This window comes from Ursus arctos, unplaced genomic scaffold (genome assembly GCF_023065955.2).
Source record: "Ursus arctos isolate Adak ecotype North America unplaced genomic scaffold, UrsArc2.0 scaffold_30, whole genome shotgun sequence".
Taxonomy (NCBI): Eukaryota; Metazoa; Chordata; class Mammalia; order Carnivora; family Ursidae; genus Ursus; species Ursus arctos.
Genome location: NW_026622986.1, coordinates 25,751,216 through 25,775,095, shown reverse-complemented (window position 1 = coordinate 25,775,095; position 23,880 = coordinate 25,751,216). Strand labels below are relative to the sequence as shown.

The window sequence follows — 23,880 nt, the reverse complement described above, 5'->3', positions numbered from 1 at the left end:
GGAGAAATAGATGGAGTAGGAAGAGACACAACATTTTAAACAGAAGACTTGAAAGTACAGTCTAGGGCAAAAGGATCATGGGGACCTCTTACAGTAAGTTAGTAGGTACCAGAAGTGAAAAGGTGCAAGGCCATCAGATGACTGCTGCCAGTCACCGTTTCTTGTTTGAAATGGAAATGAGACTCCCGGGGTGAGCAGCTACAGAAAAGGAAAGACTGGCTCAGTTGTTAGAGCATGTGACTCTTGATCTCAGGGTTATGAGTTCAAGCCTCACCTTGGGGCTAGAGCTTACTTTAAAAAAAAAAAAAAGAGAGAAAGATCCTAGGATATGCTACACTCACTTCTGGATTTTGAATGCAAAATAAAGCTGTGACAATCTGAATAATGGGAAGGAATGTGGTCAATCAGTAAAGAAGCTCCAGTTGCAAGCAATGGAAACTACTTTGGATTAACTACAGGAAAGAGTCTACTGGAAGGATTTGAGGGCAGTCGTTAAGCGTCTGCCTTCGGCTAAGGGCGTGATCCTGGCGTTATGGGTTTGAGCCCCACATCAGGCTCCTCATCTGTGAGCCTGCTTCTTCCTCTCCCACTCCCCCTGCTTGTGTTCCCTCTCTCGCTGGCTGTCTCTCTGTCAAATAAATAAATAAAATCTTAAAAAAAAAAAAAGATTTATTTGTTTCTTTTAGAGAGAGTGTGAACAGGGGGTGGGGTTGGGGAGAGAGGCAAAGGGAAAGGGAGAGAGAGAATCTCAAGCGCACTCCCCACTGAGCATGGAGCCTGATGCGGGGCTCAGTCTTATATCCCCTTGACCATGACCTGAGCTGAAATCAAGAGTCAGATGCTTAACTGACTGAGCCACCCAGGGACCCCATTGTTTTGTTTTTTAATACCAATGCGAAGGACCCAGCTTGATCCGCTAATATGCTAAGGTGCTGCTAGAGTTTAGCACAACTAGTTAAACCTCAGGCTTGCTGCCAGTGTCCACAAACCAGTCCTGCACCTGAGGCCCTCCTGACCTGGTAAAGCCACTGTACCTTCGATCCATGTCTTTCTGTGAACTTCTAGAAAACTGTAGTCCACTTTGTCCAAACCAGCGGCTGATTTCCTACTTTATTGTATTTTTTCCTAGATGTCTCTTGTGTTTGTTTATATCAAAGTTCCTCAAGGGCAGGAATAAAAGGCTTAGACAATTAGTAAGCTCTTCCAGATCATGACATATAAAGTAGATGGAGATCAATCCAAGAATGTTTCAGATGCCTCTTAGTGGGCAGTGAAGTGTTATGGGCTGAACTGTGTCCTTTCCCCAATTCACATGTTGACTCACTAACCCCTTGTACATCAGAATGGGACTGAATTTGGAGATGGGGCTTTTTAAAGAGGCCATTAAGTTAAAATGAGGTGGTTAGGGTAGGCCCTGATCTAATCTAACTGGTGTCCTTATAAAAAGAGGAAATGTGGACACCCAGACACACACAGAAGAAAGACCAACTGAGAACACAGTGAGAAGAAAAATATCTGCAAATCAGAGAGGCCTCAAAAGAAACATCAGAATGGGACTGAATTTGGAGATGGGGCTTTTTAAAGAGGCCATTAAGTTAAAATGAGGCGGTTAGGGTAGGCCCTGATCTAATCTAACTGGTGTCCTTAAAGAAAGAGGAAATGTGGACACCCAGACACACACAGAAGAAAGACCAACTGAGAACACAGTGAGAAGAAAAATATCTGCAAATCAGAGAGGCCTCAAAAGAAACCAAACCCTCTAACATGTTGATCTCAGATTTCCAGTCTCTGGAACTGGAAAAAGATTACTTTCTATTGTTTAAGCCCCCCAGTCTGTGGTATTTTGTTATGGCCGCCCTAGCAGACTAATATATGAAATAAGGAGGCGGGGAAATTAAAATAACGAATTTGGGAAGATACTCTATACTTGTAAGCTCTGAGCTGTCAGATACCACTCATTAACAGAATCAGACACCATTGTAGGCTGTCCTCCTATGCAATAGCCTGACGCATTCATTACTCAATGCAGGGATGCCTTCACAAAGGATACTAGAAACACACAAGCACCCCCCCACACGAAGCAGAGAAAACGTCTACACCTGGGAGGCTGTGTATGCAATTCAGTAAGTTCTTTCCTCAGGTACTCTTACTCAAAGCAGCAGGATTTTTATCTGTACTGCTGATTGAAGATGCAAGCTGCCTGCATTCTAGAGCCACAGCGACCACCTGGAAGCTGATCCTCCTTCAGTCAAACTTCCATTTGTATAACACACACCAACCAACACCTGGATTTCAGCCTGGTGAGTCCCTGAGCAGAGAAATCAGATAAGCTCATGCTTCTGACCTCCAGAAACTGTGAGATGAAACAGCTGTGTGTTGTTTTAAACCATTAATTTGTGGATATTTTTTACATAGCAATAGAAAACTGATACAGAACTTACTTACTGAATCCTGGAAGTTTAGAACTAGGGCCCATCATTGAAAGCTCAAAGGAAATTAGTTTTTGAACGCCTAAAAGTTAACATGACTTTGCACACCTGAGACTAAATTTATGGAACCAGTTATCAAAAGAACCCGTAGCGTCAAAAAAACAAATAGGTTTTAGAAGGATTTCCATGGATGACCTTTCAAAAAAATGAGAGCTTATTCTCTACTTGCTTCCAAAAATGATTTGAAGTGACTTTTATAAGGCATGTTTAATGATAATTAAAAAGACAAATAGAAATTTAAACCATGGAGGATGAGATATGAACAATATGAAAAATCTTGGCCAAGTATTATAAGGTATTTAACTTTGAATTTCTTAGGTCAAGATATTTTTAAAGAGGTAAAATGATAAACTATAGGAGGGGCTCTCAGTCCTAGGTGTACACAAGAATACCTTGGAGAACTTATTAAAAATCATCAATGCCTGAGTCCCATGTACTGGGATTCTGACCTAATTGGTCCATTGTAAGGAAAGAGCACCAAGAGCTGGTCAAGCTGCCCCACCCAGGTGATTCTAATATGTAGCCTTGGTGGTAAACCACCAAAATGTTATTTTTATTATCAAACAAAACCATCCATACTAATTTATTAGGAGAGATACATTATGTTTTGGGATTTTTTTTTTTATTGTGAAATGTGTGTGATAGAGAATGTCCTTATGCCTTTATGCTTAAATAGTTTTGCAGAAAATGCAAAGATATTTATATGGCTCTTTCTTTAAAAAAAGTTTTATTTAAATATAGTTGATACACAATGTTACATTAGTTTCAAGTATACAAAATACTGATTCAGCATCCCTGTACATTATGCTGTGTTCAGCACAAGTGTAGCTACCATGTGCCACCACACAAGGCTATTATTCCTTAAGCTGTAATTTTAGCTCCGTGACTTATTCATTTCATCACTGGAAGCCTGTGTCTCCCACTCCCCTTCATACATTTTGCCCATCCTCCCCACCCCCATTTCTTTGGCAACTATCAGTTTGATCTCTGTATTTATGAGTCTGATTCTGCTTTTTGTTTGTTTATTCGTTTGTTTTGTTTTTTAAATTCCACATATGAGGAAATAATATGGCATTTGTCTTTCTGACTTATTTCACTTAGCATAATATCCTCTAGGTCCATCCATATCACAAATGGCAAGATCTCATCCCTTTTCATGGCTGAGTGATATTCCATTATATATATATATATATATATATATATATATATATATATAAAATATATATATATATATATATATATATATATAAAATATATATGCATGTGTGTATATATATGTATATACCACATATTTATTCGTTTACTGATGAACACTTAGGTTGCTTCTATATCTTGGCTATTATAAATAATGCTACAGTAAAACATAGGGGTGCATGTATCTTTTTGAATTAGTGTTTTCATTTTCTTTGGGTAAATACCCAATAGTAGAATTTTTGGATCATATAGTATTTCTATTTTTAATTTTTTGAGGAACCTCCTTACTGTTTTCCACAGTGGTTGCACGCACCACCAACAGTGTTTCCATTCCCACCAACAGTGCACCAGGGTTCCATTTTCTCCACATCCTTGCCAACACTTATTTCTTGCCTTTCTGATTTAACCCATTCTGACAGGTATGAGGTGATGTCTCATTGTGATTTTGGTTTGCATTTCCCTGATGATTTATGATATTCAGCATCTTTTCATGTGTCTGTTGACCATCTGGATGTCTGCTTTGGAGAAGTGTCTCTTCAGGTTCTCTCTCTAGGACTCTTTCTGTCTTTCTCTCTCTCTTTCTTTTCTCCCTTTCTCCCTCCCCTTTCCTTTCCTCCCTTTCTTTTGCAGTTTTATACCTTTATTTGACAATCAGCTGGTAGTTCTCATCCACATTAACTGTCTGTAGGCTTTTGAAAGTGGTGACAGCTACATAGGTAACCAATGTATACGGCTTGTTTGGTGAATCTTTATTCTCGTTACATTTTCTGGACAACTGCACACAGATACGGTATGGAACATTCCTTATTCCTTTGGCCTGGACAGCTTTGTTGAGCCTGGTGTCAATGTGCACACCTGGAGTAGTTCCCATCTCCTTCATGGCAAATTTCTGGATCTCTTTGAGTGCCATAGGGGCAAGATTCTTGAAACACATTGCATGGATGTGCTTGTGAATGTTGATGGTGTATTCTCTGGTCACTACCTCGTTGATGGCAGAATGGCCCTTCTTGCCACTCTTCTTTTTGGGAGTCATTCTGCTGGGCCCAGGTGGGAAAGCAATGACCATTTCTTATATCAACCTCTGACTAAACACCAAAGACATCATCAAAGTAAAATTTTTGAAGGGATTTCTATGGGGGATGTAAATGAATAAGTTTCTGATGATATAACTTATTGGAGGAATTGGAGTTTAAATTTCCTGGAAATGTGAATGGACACATCTGTCTTTGCAAATCTATTTTAAATAACCACCCCGAGAATGTTCATGATAAGGATTGGAAACAAAAAGTTCAGCTTGAGGTGTCCAGTGGGAATCTGTGATAAAAATATATTTGCTGAATGAAGGGACATGATTAAGCTTTTGGCAGGTGTCATCTTGATATTCATTTGCAAAAACGTCAACTTATGTTCTGTTTTACACATTTACAATTGAGATTTGATTTTTTTCAAGAGAACATTCTTTTTTTTTTTTTAATGATTTTTTATTATATTATGTTAGTCACCATACAGTACATCCCCGGTTCAAGAGAACATTCTTGATCACTCTGATTTTAAAAATGTTTTGATATGGATTGTATAAAAAACACAAATTGAATAGGATTTATTTTGAGATTAGATAATCCTTAGATATTTGTTAGATATTGAAATCCAAGGCTGATGATACATGAGGTAGTGCTATGGAAAATTTTTTAGCAATTTTTTCACTTGCAGTAGTGGTTAACAAACATAATACTGTGTGCCCAACGTTGTGCTAATCACGTTCTATGTTAACTAGTTTAATCTTCATGGCAACATGTTGGGTAATACATTATCATCCCAGTTTATGGATAAGAACACTGAGACACAAAGAGATTAAGTGACAGGCTCAAGGACGTTCTATTAGTAAGTGGCAGTTGTAGCATCTGAATCCAGGCATTGTGGCTCTTGAGCTTTTGAACCCATCCACCATGTGAGTCACACAGCCCAGTAGCGGGCACTGTGGGTGAATTCTAGAATAATCATAAAGCATTTGCTGAGATGCTTGGAGAAATGCATTTTGGTGGGGAAATAGACAAGCACACACAGTCATACCTGGGAGAAAGGGGAAGGCTTGTGTGGATTGCAAATGGAAGTAGCCAACCTGAGTTATGTGGACCCAGATACTAGCCATGCCTGCAAGTCTTGTTCTTGTTCTTGTTCTTCTTGTTCTTCTTCCTTCTTCTTTTTTCTTATTTTAATGATATTTATTTATTTGAGAGAGAGAGAGTACATGAGAGAGCATGAGCAGGGGGGAGGGGCAAAGGGAGAGGGAGAGACAGACTGCCCGCTAAGCAGGGAGCCCGATGTGGGACTCAATCCCAGGATCCTGGGATCATGACCTGAGCGGAAGGCAGATGCTTAACTGACTGAGCCACCCAGGTGCCCTCTTCCTTCTTTTTTGAAGGTCCATGTCTTCTGCTATTGTCTCTCTTTAGCTTGAAGAATTTCCTTTAGCTGTTCTTTTAAAGCATGTCTGCTGGCGGTGGAATTTGAGAATGTCTTTATTTTGCCTCTATTCCCCCAGAATATTTCCATGGGATACACAATTCTGAGTTGAGAGTTTGCTTCTTACAGAATTTTAAAGATGTTTTCTACTGTCTTCTGGCTTAGTGGTTCCTGAGGTGAACTCTGCATTAATTCCAATCATTGTTCTCTGAGAGGTGAGGCAGTTTTCACCAGCTGCCTTGGAGAATTTCTTTTCCTCTTTTCTTGGCTTTCTGCAGTTTGATTTTCATGTGTCTGTGCATGTTTTTTCTTTAAATTTATTCTCTTTAGGGTTTGCTGAGCTTCTTGAATCTGCAAGTTTATATCTCACCAAATTTGGGGAGTTTGGTCATTATTTTTCCAAATACATTTTGTGTTTCTATTTCTCCTCTTCCTCTGGGACTCCAGACGTGAATGTCAAAAACTTCTGATATTATTCTATGGCTCATGTGGTTCTGTTCATCTATTCAGATTGGGTATTTCTATCTTCAAGTTCATTAACTCTTTATTTTGTCATTTATCTTTCCTGAACATGATTACAGACAAACCATTTTTATTACCTATTCCCATCTGCAACAGGAGATGTGTGTTTCATTCAGGGTGGAGTTGGAGAGTTGGGTGGAGGAAGCATGGAGGCCAGAGAGAGGTAACTTCCCACAGAATGCTTACACCCAGTGGCCTTGAACAGACCAGGGAGAGCCAGCCCTCCATCCCAAGGGGCTTCCCTGCCACCGGATCATCGGGCAATTGTGTTATACACTATGGGCTGTGAACAGCAGAGAATGGAGTGGCTATTGCCTCATGGAAAATTCTGCTCTTAGGAAAACTTTTGCATTGCTTCTGTTTTTCACTTTCTCTTGCCTTGGAGTTTGTTATTCAAGATGGCCCCAGGATAATGGACATTCTCTTTGGGAGATGCAGGTGGGAGAGTAGGGTGCAGAGTCCTTGTATGTCTTCCCTTATAGCATATCATGTGTTTTAGCTGCAGTTACCCTCACCTGAAACTGAGTTTGTGATTTAATCAATGGCCTGATGACAAGATCAGAGGCAGAGGCAGGTGCCTTTGGAGTGGGGAGCAGCTGGAATTGGTCTCCTCAGAGCAGCAGGATTCACTCACGGGTGTGATGGTGCCCTCCCACCTTAAGCTCTGTGCCTGTCTGCCCTCCCCCTCCTCCTTCCCCCTCCCCACCTCCCCACCCTCACCTCATCACCTGTTCTATGCAGGCTGTCCCCTGCCTCCCCCATGATGACTTCCTAAGTGCTACTTTCAGCTCCTCTCTGGGGCCTTGCAACTATTTCCATTGCTTCTCCCAAGACTTTTTTCTTCTCCAACCTGCCTCCTCCTGTCTAATTATGCCCTAGGCATTTCTCCTTCCATCTGTACCCTATCTTCTGGTGCCTCTCCCTTTCCTTCCAAGTTGGTGCGTCACAAACATGTCCCTGGAGTACTCTAGTAATGGAACAAAAAAGAAATGGACACCCCAAATCCATACTTTGTCACCACCATACCCTCACTTCCCTTAGTCATTTGTGTTTTCTTTCCCTTCTAACATATTCTATGGGCTGTGAAGACCAACAAAAATGAATGTTTCTCATTTTATTTTATTTTATTTAAAGATTTTTATTTATTAGAGAGAGAGAAAGCACAAGCAGGGGGAGCAGCAGGCAGAGGGAGAGGGAGAAGCAAGCTCCCCGCTGAGCACGGAGCTCAGTATGGGGCTCAATCCCAGGACTCTGGGATCATGACCTGAGCCAAAGGCAGACACTTAACTTGACTGAGCCACCTAGGTGCCCTGAATGTTTCTCATTTTAGACCCTTGATTTCTCCCCTCCATGAAATGTCAGTGAGCAGGAAATTGGGGAGATAATAAAATTCTCAAACTCGTTCATCTAGTTGACCTCCTGTCAACACACTTTGATCCTTTGTTCTACTTGAAGATTCTCCCCAGAATAATTTCTGCCATTGGGCCTCCTTTGATGATCCTCCTTTCCTCAGAACCTGATGGGAAACTTCCAACCACATCGCTTTTCATCTTTCCCTTTTTCTCTGACCACATCCTTTTTCTGTCTCTCTCTGACTGATGGCATCATCTGTGGCTCTCTCTGTCTCATCTTTAAGCTATGCCTGGCACTCGGCTTTCTGAGAGCTGAACTCAGATGCCCTCCTGACCTGGAAAAATAATTTTCAGTCACACCCCCCTTGCTCCATTCCCTGATAGCTAATTGTGAAACCGCTTGTCCTTCACTGCTATTTCTTCTGGTGGAGTGACTTCCCAACACAAATGTTTTAGCGAAGAATAAAAGGACAAAAGGGCTGGCTGTATACATATAGCTGCAAGTGAAGATATATGTGACTCTGCCTGGAACATACCAGTGGGTGTTCAGTAAATGTTTGATTAATCTGAATCTGAACAAAAGAGCTCAGAGTTTGAGCAAGAGAGAATTCTGATTTACATTTTTTTTGAAAATACAATCAGGGATTTAGTGGCCATTATGTTCCAGGCATTGGTTTCTTTTGATGTTCATTGTGATGAGATGTATCAACTGGGTGCGAGTATCCACTGAGCACTTTCTGTGAACTTGGCACAGTGGTATCACCACAAAGAGAAGGACTTGGGAAGATTTTAGGGGCTGGGGTGTTTGACAGGTTGGTGAATTTTGGGGTCTGTTCACTATAAGGCTGGTCAGGCAACAAAAGAGTCCTGAATGTGACCTGAGCCATCTCCAGTCCCCAGCTTGACAGATCTGGTCATATTGCTCAGGTGTCTCCCCATGACTCCCCAACCACAGGTCTGCCACTCTGATCTCATAACCACCCAAAACGTTCAACTTCACACCACTCCTAACCAGTGTGGGCTCACCATCTACACTGAGTACTCAGATCATAGCAAAGACCGTGGGACTAGAAGTGAGGAAAGCTTTGCTTTGGTTGCGGTTTTGCAGGTACACATTCAGTTGTGTGGTTTTCATAAGTGCACAGGATGCCCAGCACCCTTGACATGGGAGTTTCAGGGAGACCCCACCATTGGTTAACCTTTTTTCAAGATTAAAAAAACTAAATAGAAAAATCCAGAGTCCATGTCCCCAGACCTTGAGTTCTTATCAGGTTGTTTGAAACCAATCTAACAATGACCATCCGGAAAAATTCCCTTACCTTTTAAACCATTTGGACATGAGATAGTACAACATAGTCTAAAGCTTGAACCGCTGCATATTTTTTTCTCAAATAAAGAAAGGTAATTACAATTTAAAAATATATTTTTTCTGTGAAGCAGTCAAATTCCTTCCTCGATTTTATGATTGTTGATACTGGGGTAGGGAAATCTCAATTGGTATTCATTAACTTTTAAATCTAATGGATAATATATCAAGGACTCTTTTTTTTTTTTTTTTAATTAGGAAGCGGAAGCTCAAGTTGTTCTTAAACTAGTCAAAAATAGTCTAAATACTGTACTTCATAAAATTTATAATTTTATACATTTTAATTTTGTATATTACTTCAAAATTTGATAATTCTATAAAGTTGGCCTTGTTTCTTTCAAGTTGCTAAAGGGATTCACCACAAGATGGCACCATGCAAGTGGTAGTTAATAAAAAGACTTAACCCTGTGCATAATGTTTATCTTACATTAGGTCCTCATACTTTAGAGCACTGGCATATGGTAACCTGATAATGCTATGCATACAGAGACAAATGTCTGTCTTGCTATGGGGTTTTTTGGTGACTAAAGTCTTCCTCTTGTGTTCTTTATATACGCTCCACCCTTCAACCAAGCCTTTCTGGTAACATGCTATTATCTTGACAGCATGCAGTCAACAGTTAGTTACATATTTTGAGGAGAAGGTGGCTTAGGTTGGCCTCTGAAGGCATTTGTTAAGTTTTTCCCTTAGCAAGTGATGGAAAGTATGGGAAGGTTATGTTCTGGATCCTCTGTTGTATTTGTTGTGGATTTCCTTAAGCACAAAACACTGTTTCCTTAATTTATCTGTGGAAGATCAGCAGCAGAACTAGAAAAGTCTGCAGGGCTTATGATTCTCATTGCTGAGAATGCAAGGATGAGTCTGAACTATGAGGCTCATTGAGAGCCATTCACTTCACACATGAAAGCAAACCTAGTATTTTCTCCACTGGGTGTTCAAATCCTGGATAACTGGATGATTTGGGAGTGAAAGGGTCCAGCATTCACATGACTTTTAACACTTGGAAAGATAGCCACAGGAAAGGATGTAGCCTTTTTTATGTGTGTGGAGAGAATGGTGTGCAGGGCGTGTGTCCTTAATGTTAAATAGAACTCTAACTAGTACTGCCCTGTTGCCATGTAGCTAGGTAAATATTTGCAAAACGCCTACTGCTTCTCTGGATTTGGGGCACGTGTCTACTGGGTATGAAATAATCTCTGTGGGAAGTGAGCTTACCCAGCCCTTATCTCTCTGAGTTCACTGAATGACACAGACTCCAGAGGGAAAGGAGTCCTTGCCAGGTCTTATCTTTCCCTCTCAGCTGGCACTGGGACATTCTGGTGGCCAAGACCAATGGGTCATTTTCAGGAGCCTTGGAGATAAGGGTAGGCCCAGATGTTCACCTTCTGAGTATACATTCCTGAAGCAGTAGTATTTCCTAGCGCCTGTGATCAAAATGCGTGGAGGAGTAGACCATTTAGTTCTATGGTTGTTAGGGGCATCAATCTGTAAGAAACACTAAAATACGGTGGGAATGTAATGAGGTAGAAAAATCCTATCTTTCAGAATTCTTCTGAGGTAGAATATTCTAAGGGGTAGGAAGAAGTACTTTGATGAGTGGCTTAAGGTGAAGGTAAGATTGCACCCCCACCCTGCTGTACTCCTGAGGGCGTGCTGGAGTAAAGACAAGTAGTCCAGCAGCCTTCCAGCTGGAGAGCTTGTTTGCTAAATGGGATACACAGTGTCTGGACTGAGGCAAATTTTTAGGGACAAAGAGTAGAGGCTGAGTTATCAGACACTTTGATTTTCTCTGTCTCGCCGTCGCTTAACCCCACACAGACTCTCATAATTATCAAACAAATCCCTGAAGACTACAGATATAAAGGAGTGCCCAGTTATAAGCCTGTGAGAGCACCGAGTGGCGAGTGTCTTTACCCTGCCCCTGAGAGAGAGACAGTCGCTGGGAGGGCTTCTCAAAGAGAAGCACAACAAGAAGAGGTTCATGTGAAGAGCTCATGATCAGAGTGCTCAGTGGTGAGGACCTCAGCTTTTCAGGCCTTCCTTGTTGTCCCTCTCCGCCTTGCATCTCGGGACAATGATAGCCGTAGATACTGAATTTTCAAGAACAGTCTGGTTTGAATATTCTATTTTGTTCAGCTAAGAATATTTTAACTTGACACATTCTGACTTTTGGCTCAGAAAATTAGTTACCACAGACTCGAGAACTTTGCATTCAGCAGTTCTCTCTTCCTTGCAGGAGGAAATCCCCTACCAGATGATCAGAGATGGACCACTTGGGGAGCTGCCAGGCCTGGAACTGGGCATTGCTTATGTCAGTCCCCTTGGAACAATATTGTGATTTGATTTTTTTTAACTTTTAAAATTTGAGTACAGTTGACACACAATGTTACATGAGTTCCAGGTGTACAACATAGTGATTCAGCAAGTTTACACATTATGCCATGCTCACCACAAGTGTAGCTACCACCTGTCACCATACAATGCTATAACGGTATCATTGACTATATTCTTTATGCTGTGTCTTTTATTCTTGTAACTTATTCATTCCATCACTGGATGCCTGTATTATTTCCCACTTCCCTTCACCCATTTTGCCCAGCCTACCTTCCCCCTCCCCTCTCCCCTCTGGCAATCATCAGTTTGTTCTATGAGTCTGATTTTGCTTTTTGTTTTATTCATTTGTTGTAGTTCTTCCTTTCTTTTCTTTTCCTTTTCTTTTCTTTTTTCTTTCCTTTCGTTCCTTTCTCTTTTTCTCTCTCTCTTTCTTTCTTTTTAGATTCCACATATGAGGGAGATCAGATGGTATTTGTCTTTCATAGTCTGACTTTTTTCACTTAGCATAATATACTCTTGGTCCTTCATGTTGTCTCACATGGCAAGATCTCATCCTTTTTTATGGCTGAATAATATTACTGTGTGTGTGTGTGTGTGTGTGTGTGTGTGTGTGCATACACTATATCTTCCTTATCTGTTCATCTGTCAATGGATAGATTGTTTCCATATCTTGGCTATTGTAAATAATGCTACAATAAACATAGGTATGCTTATATCTTTTCAAATTAGTGTTTTCATTTTCTTTGGGTAAATACCACATAGTGGAATTATTGGACCATATAGTAGTTCTGTTTTTAATTTTTGAGGAATCTCTATACCATTTTCCACAGTGGCTGTACCAATTTACATTCCCACAGTGTATGAGGGCTATTTTTTCTCCATAGCCTCACCTCATTTCTTGTATTTTTGATTTTAGCCATTGCGACAGGTATGAGGTGATGTCTCATTGTAGTTTTGATTTACATTTTCCTGATGATTAGTGATGTTGAGCATCTTTTCATGTGTCTGTTGGCGATCTGTATGTTGTCTTTGGAAAAAGGTCTATTCAGTTTCTTTGCCAATTTTTTAATTGGATTGTTGGCCTTTTTAGTGTTGAGTTGTATATATACATTTTTTATATAGTTTATATATATATATATATAAACATATATATGTTTACTTGTACATATTTTATATATTTTAGATATTAACTCCTGACTAGATATATCATTTGAAAATATCTTCTCCCATTCAGTTGGTTGCCTTTTTGTTTTGTTGATGGTTTCCTTTGCTGTGCACAAGCTTTTTATTTTGATGTAGTCCCAATTGTGTATTTTCCTTTATTTCCCTTGCTTTAGGAGATGTATCTAGAAAAATGTTGCTGTGGCCAATGTCAGAGAAATTACTGCCTCTGTTCTGTTCTAGGATTTTTATGATTTCAGGTCTCATATTTAAGTCTCTCATCCATTTTGAGTTTATTTTTGTGTATGGTGTTAAAAAGTGGGGGCGCCTGGGTGGCTCAGTCGTTAAGTATCTGCCTTCTGCTCAGGGCGTGATCCCAGGGTCCTGGGGTCAAGCCCCACATCGGGCTCCCTGCTCTGCTGGGAGCCTGCTTCTTCCTCTCCCACTCCCCCTGCTTGTGTTCTCTCTCTCGCTGGCTGTCTCTAAGTTTGTCAAATAAATAAATAAAATCTTTAAAAATAAATAAAATAAATAAAAAGTGGTCCATTTTCATTCTTTTACATGTAGCTGTCCAGTTTTCCCAACACCTTTTGTTGAAGAGATTATCTTTTCTCCATTGTATATTCTTGCCTCCTTTGTTATAGATTAATTGACCATATAATCATGGCTTTATTTCTGATCTCTCTATTCTGTTCTCTTGATCTATGTGTCTGTTTTGGTTTCAGTACCATACTGTTTTGGTTACTACAGCTTTGTAGCATATCTTGAAATTTGGAATTGTGATACCTCCAGCTTTCTTTTCATTTTTTTTGAAGATTTTATCTATTTATTTGAGAGAGAGAGAGCAAAAAGTGGGGGGAGGGGCAGAGGGAGAGGGAGAAGCAGACTCTTCGCTGAGCAGGGAGCCTGATTCGGGGCTTAATCCCAAGACCCTGAAATCATGGCCTGAGCTGAAGGCAGATGCTTAACTGACTGAGCCACCCAGGCACCCTCCAGCTTTATTCTTTCTCAAGATTGCTTTGGCTATTTGGGATCTTTTGTGGTTCCATACAAATTTTTGTTTGTTCTAGTTTTGTGAAAAATTGCTATTGATACTTTGATAGGGATTGGATTGAATCTGTAGATTGCTTTGGGTAATACGGAAATTTCAACAATTCTAATCCATGAACATTTGTGTCATCTTCAATTTCTTTCATTAGTGTTTTATAGTTTCCAGAGTATAGGTCTTTCACCTCTTTGGTTAAGTTTATTCCTAAGTATTTTATTCTTTTTGATCCAATTGTAAATGGTGCTATTTTCTTAATTTCTCTTTCTACTACTTCATTCTTAGTACATAGGAATGCTGCCGATTTCTGTGTATTAATTTTGTATCCTATGACTTTACTGAGTTCATTTATTACTTTTAGTAGTTTCTTGGTGGTGTCTTTAGGATTTTGTATGAATAGTATCATGTTATCTACAAATAGTGACGGTTTAAGTTCTTCTTTACCAATATGGATGCATCTTATTTCTTTTTTGTGTCCTATTGCTACGGCTAGGATTTTCAGTAGTATGTTGAATAAAAGTGGTGAACGTGGTTATCCTTGTCTTGCATGGAATGCTTTATTGATGCTGAAGTGAATTGGTCACTGTGGAAGGAAACAAATAAATTAAGGACTTAATTTAAGGTTAATGGAGAGAAATATTTTTAGAGAGCTTTGAGTCATTCAAGAAGGGCCCTCTTGAAGTGTGAATGGACTATAGATACAGCAATCCAGTCTCCTGGCTCTAGAATTTCATTGCTGACAGAGGCTCTTCAAATTGTCCAGCCTCTTGGCACATCTTTTGTGTCATATTTAGTAATCCTTTCTTGTACCCCATTTCTTTCCCTTTCTTGAATTCCTCTTTTATTTTGCCTAAGTAGTCACTCAGGTAACCTTTTCATGGTGGGTACATGGGCAGTTAACCTTCTGAGTTTTTGTGTGCCTGTCCTACAGTGTCTTTTGGTTCCTTCACATTTGATTGATAATTTGGACAGAGAACTATAAATTCAGAGCCATTTCCCGTAAAAAATTTGAACACATTGCTTCATTGTCTTCTAGAAGAACTATTTAAGTTTTAAAATTTAAATGAGAGCTTTCTTTCAGGCCATTTCTGTCAGCCATCAAGCCTCTCTACCGCCTATTAACTTCTGCTTTTTGGGCTAAGCATTTCCTCATAACCAGAGTGGGGTAATAACTTTTGGTCAGAATTCCCTCTTTGAATGCACCTGCCTCAAGAGTATTAAGCACTTATACTCAGGGTGAAAATCCATTCATCTTTAGGGCTAGAGGCTGGAAGTTGGGCCTTTTATGGAATTTGTGGCTCATCATCCAGGAGGCTAAAAGATTAATTTGCTCTTATTGGCCTCCTAATTGCATTGGCCTGAACGCCAGCTACATGCCTAAAATCTAGCACCGAGACACCATTTTAACTAACCAGGGAGCTACCTATTTCTGACTGGGTGCCAGAGTACAGAACACCTGTTTGGTAATTGTCAACTTCTTGGTCTTAAAAACATCTGCAATGTTTGCTGAGTCACAGGCAGAAAGATAACTAGGACACTTGGATGCCAGTATAAGGGACAGGAGTAATTGATATTCTTAGCAAGAGGTGATAGCTGATTATAGTCCCTCAGCATAACTGATGATTGTAAATTATGAATTAACCCAGGGGAGAACTTGCTAACTCTCAGAGCTGGCTAAAAGTGAGATGGACTACCTTGGGAATCTGAGTTCCTCACCGTAGGAATTAGTTTTGGTGGAGATATTGTAAATCAGATCCAAGAACTTATTGGATGATTGGAACATGTGATTTTTAAGTTCCTTTTCAACCATGAGAATTTATGTTTGCAGTACTTAGTGTAACACCTGAACAATAGATGCTCAATATATACTAAATAAAATGTTTGTGGACTTGATTACCATGCAGTTGCCAAGTTGAGCAGTGTCACTGTTTTTGCTCGCTATCATTCAGGGTTATACTAAGCAGGCTTTAGTTGCAACTACCGTCAGCTACTTATATTGAAAGTTAATAGAATAATCTCTTCCACAAACAGTAGCTGAGTTTGAGTTGGGGACTAGTACCACTAATAACTGGTGTCGAATGGCCGTAAACCCACACATAGGGAGCATGAAGCAGTTAAACAGCAAAGCCCTTCTTAATCATGTGGATTAGGCACAGACTGAAGGGCTTTTGACTAATAGGAAAGAAGCTTCCAGGCAACACCAGACCTGGAAAATAACAGCTTTTCTTGTCTGTGAAGTTTGAAGAAGGCAGAGCGTGACCCATCTCTTACAGTTCCTTTGTCCACCTGCTTGTGGAGTGGGATTAGAGACAGAATCTGTAAGGGTGGGGACAATAGAGACACAGTTGATGGTGCCCATTCATTCAGTTAGAAAGCTTGAAAAGATGGAGGAGCCTCTCAGATAGAATCTGGAGAAGCCACCCAAAGGAGCACAATGAAGTCAACATCGAGAAGTGCCTGCCCTGCTGGCCCGGCTGACGGAAAGGAAGGGGTCTGGCAGTCCAGACAATCTGCCTTCACTTCACTTTGTTTCTGAATCAAAAATCAGAACTTGTGGTCTGGTAGAGGGTGTATCCTGCTTTGTGAATTTATTTTCATATATGAAAATATTATTACAAGGTTATAGGAAGGTGCAAAAATAACCTCTGGGCTCCCTGCACATCACATAAAATTTATTAGAGTTAGATGGCTATTACAATTGTAATGCAATATAATGTTTGTAATGGAATTTTTTCCCTACTTAATATATGCATTTTGTGACATAATTTCTCTTAACTTTTGTTTCACACTTTTAGCTTCTTGTGGCTAAGTGGTATTTTGTTGAGAAGGAATAATAACATCTAACATGTACTGTTTATATTATAGTCAGCTTTCCATGTTTATCTGATATATTTCTTGCAAGTTTAGGATAGCAGCTCCTTTTTTTTTTTTTTTTTTTTTTTCAAATGAAGGACTGGTAGCACAGCCCAGGACTGGCAGAGCTGGTTCTGCCCAGGTCTGATTCCAGGCCCTGAGCTTTGAACCAGGGTGCTGATCATTTCCTTTCTTTGTGGACATTTAAATTACTTCCTTTTTTTTCTTTTGTTATTATAACCAACCCTACAAGGAACATCTTTATCCATAAGCTATCTACAGTGTAATGCTGTTGCTCTAAATAACAAAGTTAGAATGTGAATATTTTAATGACATTTGACACATTGTGCCAGAATGACTTTGAAAATAATTATGCCCCTTTGTAATATATAAATGACATATAAATATATATCACCTTCTTTGTCTATCCATCTATAAATTACATCCTGCTAGCATTAGTTATGTTAGTTTAAAATTTTGTTTTGCTAATTTAGTAGCAGAATGAAAATCCAGTATTTTAATGTTTATAATTAGAACAATTAAACAATATTTCATATATTTTTCCACTGGCTATAGTTCTTTGAATTGTAGCTTTATGTCCTTTTCCCATTTATCCAGGAGATGTTTTAAAAAGTCAATTATAAGGATTTTCTCTTAGGAATAACAATTTTAACCCTTTTGTTAGAGTTGGTGCAAGTATCTCTCCTGGTCTGTTTGCATTTTAATCGTTTTTCTTATTTGACATATTTTCAAAAGTTCATGTAGTCAGATATAGCCATTTCAAACTTTTTTATTTAGCACACTTCTTCTAGACAAAATTATCTCCTCCAACTTATTCTGTAGATATTTCAAGAAGATCTTATTTTCCTGTAGTCTGTTTGGTTAAGCAATACTGTTTGAAATTTATACTGATTTTTGGTGTGACGGATATGCCTGACATGCTCAAAGCTGTTTTACAACAAACAAAAAAAATCCTTAACCCCAACCTGCACCCACCCAGCTCCCCACCCAGCTACTGCTCTTTCTTCACTTCCTCACCTCCCACTCACACCTCCACCCACTCCAGTTTGGATTCTGTCTCAATCATACCAACAACATTTCTCTCAGCTCACCAATGACCTATACTTTCATTTCTGTTGGGTAAATTGCTAGGAGTTGGCAGATCATATGGTAGTTATATGTTCAGTCTTATTAAAAAACTGCCAGGGTCTTATCCAAAGTAGTTGTACCATTTTAAAGTCGTACTAACACTGTAAGGAAATTCCAGTTGTTTCATCTCCTTGCCAGCATTTAATATTGTTAGTCTTTTAAATTTAACTGATAATGGGTGTCAAGTGGCATGTCACTCTGATTTTAATTTTCATTTCCATAATGACTAATGATTTTGAGCACCTTTCTATGTGCTCACTGGTGATTAGTGTATCATCTTTTGTGAAATGTCTGTTAAAGTCTTTTGTCCATTTAAAAATTGGGTTTGTCTTTTTATTTTTGACTCATAAAAATACTTTATATATTCTGGATGTAAGACCTCTGTCAGATATATGTATTGTATATTTCTCCCAGCCCATGTCTTGCCTTTTCAGTTTTCTTAATGGTGTTCTTTGAACAGAATTGTTTTAAATTTGATGATTTCCAGTTTATCAATATTTTGTTTTATGGTTAATCCTTTTTGGGTTCTAGGAAATTGTTGCCTACCCCAAGGTCATGAAGATATTCCCCTTTGTTTTCTTCTAGGAGCCTTATAGTTTTGGCTTTTACTTTTAGGTCTAAGATACATTTTTCTTTTCCTAAAGATTTTATTTATTAGAGAGAGAGAGGAGCAGGGGGAGGGGCAGAGGGAGAGGGAGAAGCAGACTCCCTGCTGAGCCGGGAACCTGACATGGGACTCAATCCCAGAACTTTGCGATCATGCCTGAGCCAAAGGCAGATGCTTAACTGACTGAGCCACCCAAGCGCCCTGGTCTACGATCCATCTTAAATACATTTTTGTGTGTGGTGTGAGGCAGGGGTCAAAGTACATTGTTATTTCAATATGGATATTCAGTAGTTCCAGCATGATTTCTGGAAATGTATTCCCCCTCTGAATTACCTGTACATCTCTTGAAAATCAGCTGATCACATTTCGCGCGCGTGCGCGCACACACACACACACATGCACACAATTTCTGGACTCCCTATTCTGTTCCATTGATCTCTTTCTCTGTCTTTGTACCAATACCAAACTGTTTTGTAGTTTTGTAGTAAGCCTTGAAATCGGGTAGTGTAAATCTTCCAATCTGGTACTTCTTTTTTCCAAGATTATTTTGGCTGTTCTAAGTCTTTATACCTTAGAATCAGCTAATTTCTTCAAAACCTTTTGGTATTTTGATTTGGATCATATTAACTCTATAGATCACTTTGAAGAGAACTAACATCTTAACAAATTGAGTCTTCCAACTCATGAATATGACATGTCTCTCTATTATTTAGGCATTTAAGAAGTTCTTCTCAACAATGTTTTTGTACCATTTTATTTATTTATTTATTTATTTAAATTCAATTAGCCAACATATAGTTAATTATTAATTTCAGATATAGAGTTCAGTAATTCATCAGTTGCATATAACATCTAGTGCTCATCACATTACATGCCCTTCTTAATGCCCATCACCCAGGTACCTCATTCTCCCCACATACCTCCGCTCCAGCAACCCTGTTTGTTTCCTATAGTTAAGAGTCTCTTGTGGTTTGTCTCCCTCTCTGATTTCTTCCCATTCAGTTTTCCCTCCCTTTTCCTATGATCCTCTGTGTTATTTCTTATATTCTACTTTGAGTGAAACTATATGATAATTGTCTTTCTCTGATTGATTTATTTCTCTCAACATAATCCTTCCAGTTCATCTATGTCGATGTAAATGATAAGTACTCATCCTTTCTGATGGCTGAGTAATATTCCATTGTATATATATACCACAATTTCTTTATCCATTTATCTGTCAATGGATATCTTGGCTCTTTCCATGGTTCGGCGCTTGTGGACGTTGCTGCTATAAACATTAGGGTGCAGGTGCCCCTTTGGACCACTACATTTATATCTTTGGGGTAAATATCTAGTAGTGCAATTGCTGGGTCTTAGGGTAGCTCTATTTTTAATTTCTTGAGGAACCTCCATATTGTTTTCCGGAGTGGCTGTACCAGCTTGCATTCCCAACAACAGTGTAAGAGGGTTCCTTTCTCCATATCCTCACCAACATTTGTTGTTTCCTGAGTTGTTAATTTTAGCCAGTCTGACTGGTGTGAGGTGGTATCTCATGGTGGCTTTGATTTGTATTTCCCTAATGCCGAGTGATGTAGAGCATTTTTCATGTGTCTGTTGGCCATTTGTATGTCTTCTTTGCAGAAATGTCTGTTAATGTCTTCTGCCCATTTCTTGACTGCATTAATTGTTTTTTGGGTGTTGAGTTTGATAAGTTCTTTATAGATCTTGGATACTAGCCCTTTATCTGATATGTCATTTGCAAATATCTTCTCCCATTCTGAAGGTTGCCTTTTAGTTTTGCTGATGGTTTCCTTTGCTGTGCAGAAAATTTTTTTTCAAAGATTTATTTATTTATTTATTTATTAGACAGAGAGAGACAGCCAGTGAGAGAGGGAACACAAGCAGGGGGCGTGGGAGAGGAAGAAGCAGGCTCCTAGTGGAGGAGCCTGATGTGGGGCTTGATCCTGGAACGCTGGGATCACGCCCTGAGCCTAAGGCAGACGCTTAACGACTGCGCCACCCAGGCGTCCCTGTGCAGAAGATTTTTATCTTGATGAAGTCCCAATAGTTCATTTTTGCTTTTGTTTCCCTTGCCTTTGGAGACATGTCTGATAAGAAGTTGCTGTGACTGAGGTCGAAGAGGTGGCTGCCTGTGTTCTTCTCTAGGATCTTGATGGATTCCTGTCTCACATTTAGGTCCACTCATCCATTTTGAGTTTATCTTTGTGTATGGTATAAGAAAATGGTCCAGTTTCTTATACATGTGGCTGTCCAATTTTCCCAACACCATTTGTTGAAGAGACTGTCTTTTTTCCATTGGATCTTCTTTCCTGCTTTGTTGAAAATTAGTTGACAGTAGAGTTGAGGGTCCATTTCTGGGTTCTCTGTTTTGTTCCTTTGATCTTTGTGTCTGTTTTTGTGCTAGTACCATACTGTCTTGATGATTACAGCTTTGTAATAGAGCTTGAAGTCTGGCATTATGATGACCACAGCTTTGGTTTTCTTTTTCAACATTCCTCTGGCTATTTGGGGTCTTTTCTGGTTCCATACAAATTTTAGGATTATTTGTTCCAGCTCTGTGAAAAATGTTGATGATATTTTGATAGGGATTACATTGAATGTATAGATTGCTCTGAGTAGCATAGACATTTTAACAATAATTATTCTTCCAGTCCATGAGCATGGAATGTTTTTCCATCTTTTTGTGTCTTCCTTTTTCACAAGTGTTCTGTAGTTTTTAGAGTACAGATCTTTACCTCTTTGGTTAGGTTTATTCCTAGGTATCTTGTGGTTTTTGGTGCAATTGTAAATGGGATTGACTCCTTAATTTCTCTTTCTTCTGTCTCATTGTTAGTGTATTGAAATGCAACTGATTTCTGTGCATTGATTTTATATCCTGCCACCTTGCTGAATTCCTGTATCAGTTCTAGCAATTTTGGGGTGGAGTCTTTGGGGTTTTCCACATAAATTATCATGTTATCTGCAAAGAGTGAGAGTTTGACTTCTTTGCCAGTTTGAATGCCTTTTATTTCTTTTTGTTGTCTGATTGCTGAGGCTAGGACTTCTAGTACTATGTTGAACAACAGTGGTGAGAGCAGACTTCCCTGTCATGTTTCTGATCTTAGGGGAAAAGCTCTCAGTTTTTCCCCGTTGAGAATGATATTTACTGTGGGCTTTTCATAGATGGCTTCATAGATGTTCCCTTTATCCTTATATTTTGAAGAGTTTTAATCAGGAAAAGATGCTGTATTTTGTCAAATGCTTTTTCTGTATCAGTTGAGAGGATCATATGGTTCTTGCCCTTTCTTTTGTTAATGTGATATATCACATTGACTGATTTGTGGATGTTGAGCCACCCCTGTCTCCCAGGAATAAATCCCACCTGGTTGCGGTGAATAATCCTTTTAACGTACTGTTGGATCCTATTGGCTAGTATCTTGGTTAGAATTTTTGCATCCATGTTCATCAGGGATATTGGTCGGTAACTCTCCTTTTTGATGGGGTCTTTGTCTGGTTTTGGGATCGAGGTAATGCTGGCCTCATAGAACGAGTTTGGATGTTTTCCTTCCATTTCTGTTTTTTGAAACAGCTTCAGAAGATTTGAAACAGATTCAGAAGGTATTAGTTCGTCTTTAAATGTTTGGTAGAATTCCCTTGGGAAGCCATCCAGCCCTGGACTCTTGTTGATTGGGAGATTTTTGTTTACTGCTTCAATTTCCATGCTGGTTATTGGTCTGTTAAGGTTTTCTATTTCTTCCTGTTTGTTTTGGTAGTTTATAAGCTTCTAGGAATACATCCGTTTCTTCTAGATTGCTTAATTTTTTGGCATATAGTTTCTCATAATATGTTCTTAAAATTGTTTGTATTTCTTTGATGTCAGTGGTAACCTCTCCTCTTTTATTCATGATTTTATTAATTTGGGTTCTTTCTCTTTTTGATAAGTCTGGTTAGGGGTTTATTGATCTTATTAATTCTTTCAAAGAACCAGCTTCCAGTTTCATTGATCTGTTCTACTGTTCTTTTGGTTTCTACTTCATTGATCTCTGCTGTGATCTTTATTATTTCTTATTTCCTGCTTGGTTTAGGCTCTATTTGCTGTTCTCTCTCCAGCTCCTTTAGGTGTAAGGTTAGCTTGTGTATTTGAGGCTTTTCTAGTTTCTTGAGAAAGGTTTGTATTGCTATGTACTTCCCTCTTAGGACTACCTTTTCTGCCTCCCAAAGATTTTGGAGAGTTGTGTTTTAATTTTCATTTGTTTCCATGAATTTTGTTAATGCTTCTTTAATTTCCTGGTTGACCCATTCATTCTTTAGTAGGTTGCTCTTTAGCCTCCATGTATTTGAGTTCTTTCCAAATTTCCTCTTGTGATTGAGTTCCAGTTTCAAAGCATTGTGGTCTGAAAATATGTAGGGAATAATCACAGTCTTTTGGTGCCAGTTGAGACCTGATTTGTGACCTAGTATGTGATCTATTCTGGAGAATGTTCCATGTGCACTCAAGAAGAATGTGTATTCTGTTGTTTTAGAATGGAATGCTCTGTATGTATCTGTGTAGTCCATCTCGTCCAGTGTGTCATTCACAAAGCCCTTGTTTCCTTGTTGATCTTCTGCTTAGATGATCTGTCCATCACTGTGAGTGGGGTTTAAAGTCCCCTACTATTATTGTATTATTATCAATGTGTTTCTTTAATTTTGTTATTAATTGGTTTATATAATTGGCGGCTCCCAAGTTAGGAGCATAAATATTATAGTTGTTAGATCTTGTTGGATGGACCCTTTAAGTATGATATAGTGTCCCTCTTCATCTCATCCTATAGTCTTTGGTTTAAAATCTAATTTGTCTGATATAAGGATTGCTACTCCAGCTTTCTTTTGATGTCCATTAGCATGATAAATGGTTTTCCACCCCGTCACTTTCAATCTGGAGGTGTCTTTGGGTCTAAAATGAGTCTTTCGTAGACAGCATATGGATGGGTCTTACTTTTTTATCCAACATGGTACCCTATGTCTTTTGATTGGAGCATTTAGCCCATTTACACTCAGAGTAACTATTGAAAGATATGGATTTACATTGTATTACCTGTAAGGTCATTGTCTGTGTATATTGTCTCCGTTCCTTTTTGGTTGGTGTTACTTTTGGGGTCTCTCTGTGCTTACAGGATCCCATTTAATACTTCTTGCAGGGCTGGTTTAGTGATCACAAATCCTGAAGTTTCTATTTGTCCTGGAAGCTCTTTATCTCTCCTCCCATTCTGAATGACAACCTTGCTGATAAAGTATTTTTGGCTGCATGTTTTTCTCATTTAGTACCCTGAATATATCATGTTAGCTCTTTCTGGCCTGCCAGGTCTCTGTGGATAGGTCTG

General features: G+C 39.1%; 1 protein-coding gene across 1 annotated transcript; it reads right to left on the bottom strand.

The window, feature by feature from the left end:
- Positions 1-4,323: 4,323 nt before the first annotated feature.
- Positions 4,324-4,716, bottom strand: LOC123002235 (60S ribosomal protein L31-like). The gene has a single exon (XM_044392059.1). The coding sequence runs from the start codon at positions 4,714-4,716 to the stop codon at positions 4,324-4,326; it is 393 nt and encodes a 130-aa protein (XP_044247994.1).
- Between the last annotated feature and the right edge of the window lie 19,164 nt (positions 4,717-23,880).

Coding starts and splice junctions, on each gene's coding strand:
- LOC123002235 (XM_044392059.1), bottom strand. CDS start 4,716: ATGACTCCCAAAAAGAAGAGTGGCAAGAAGGGCCATTCTGCCATCAAC.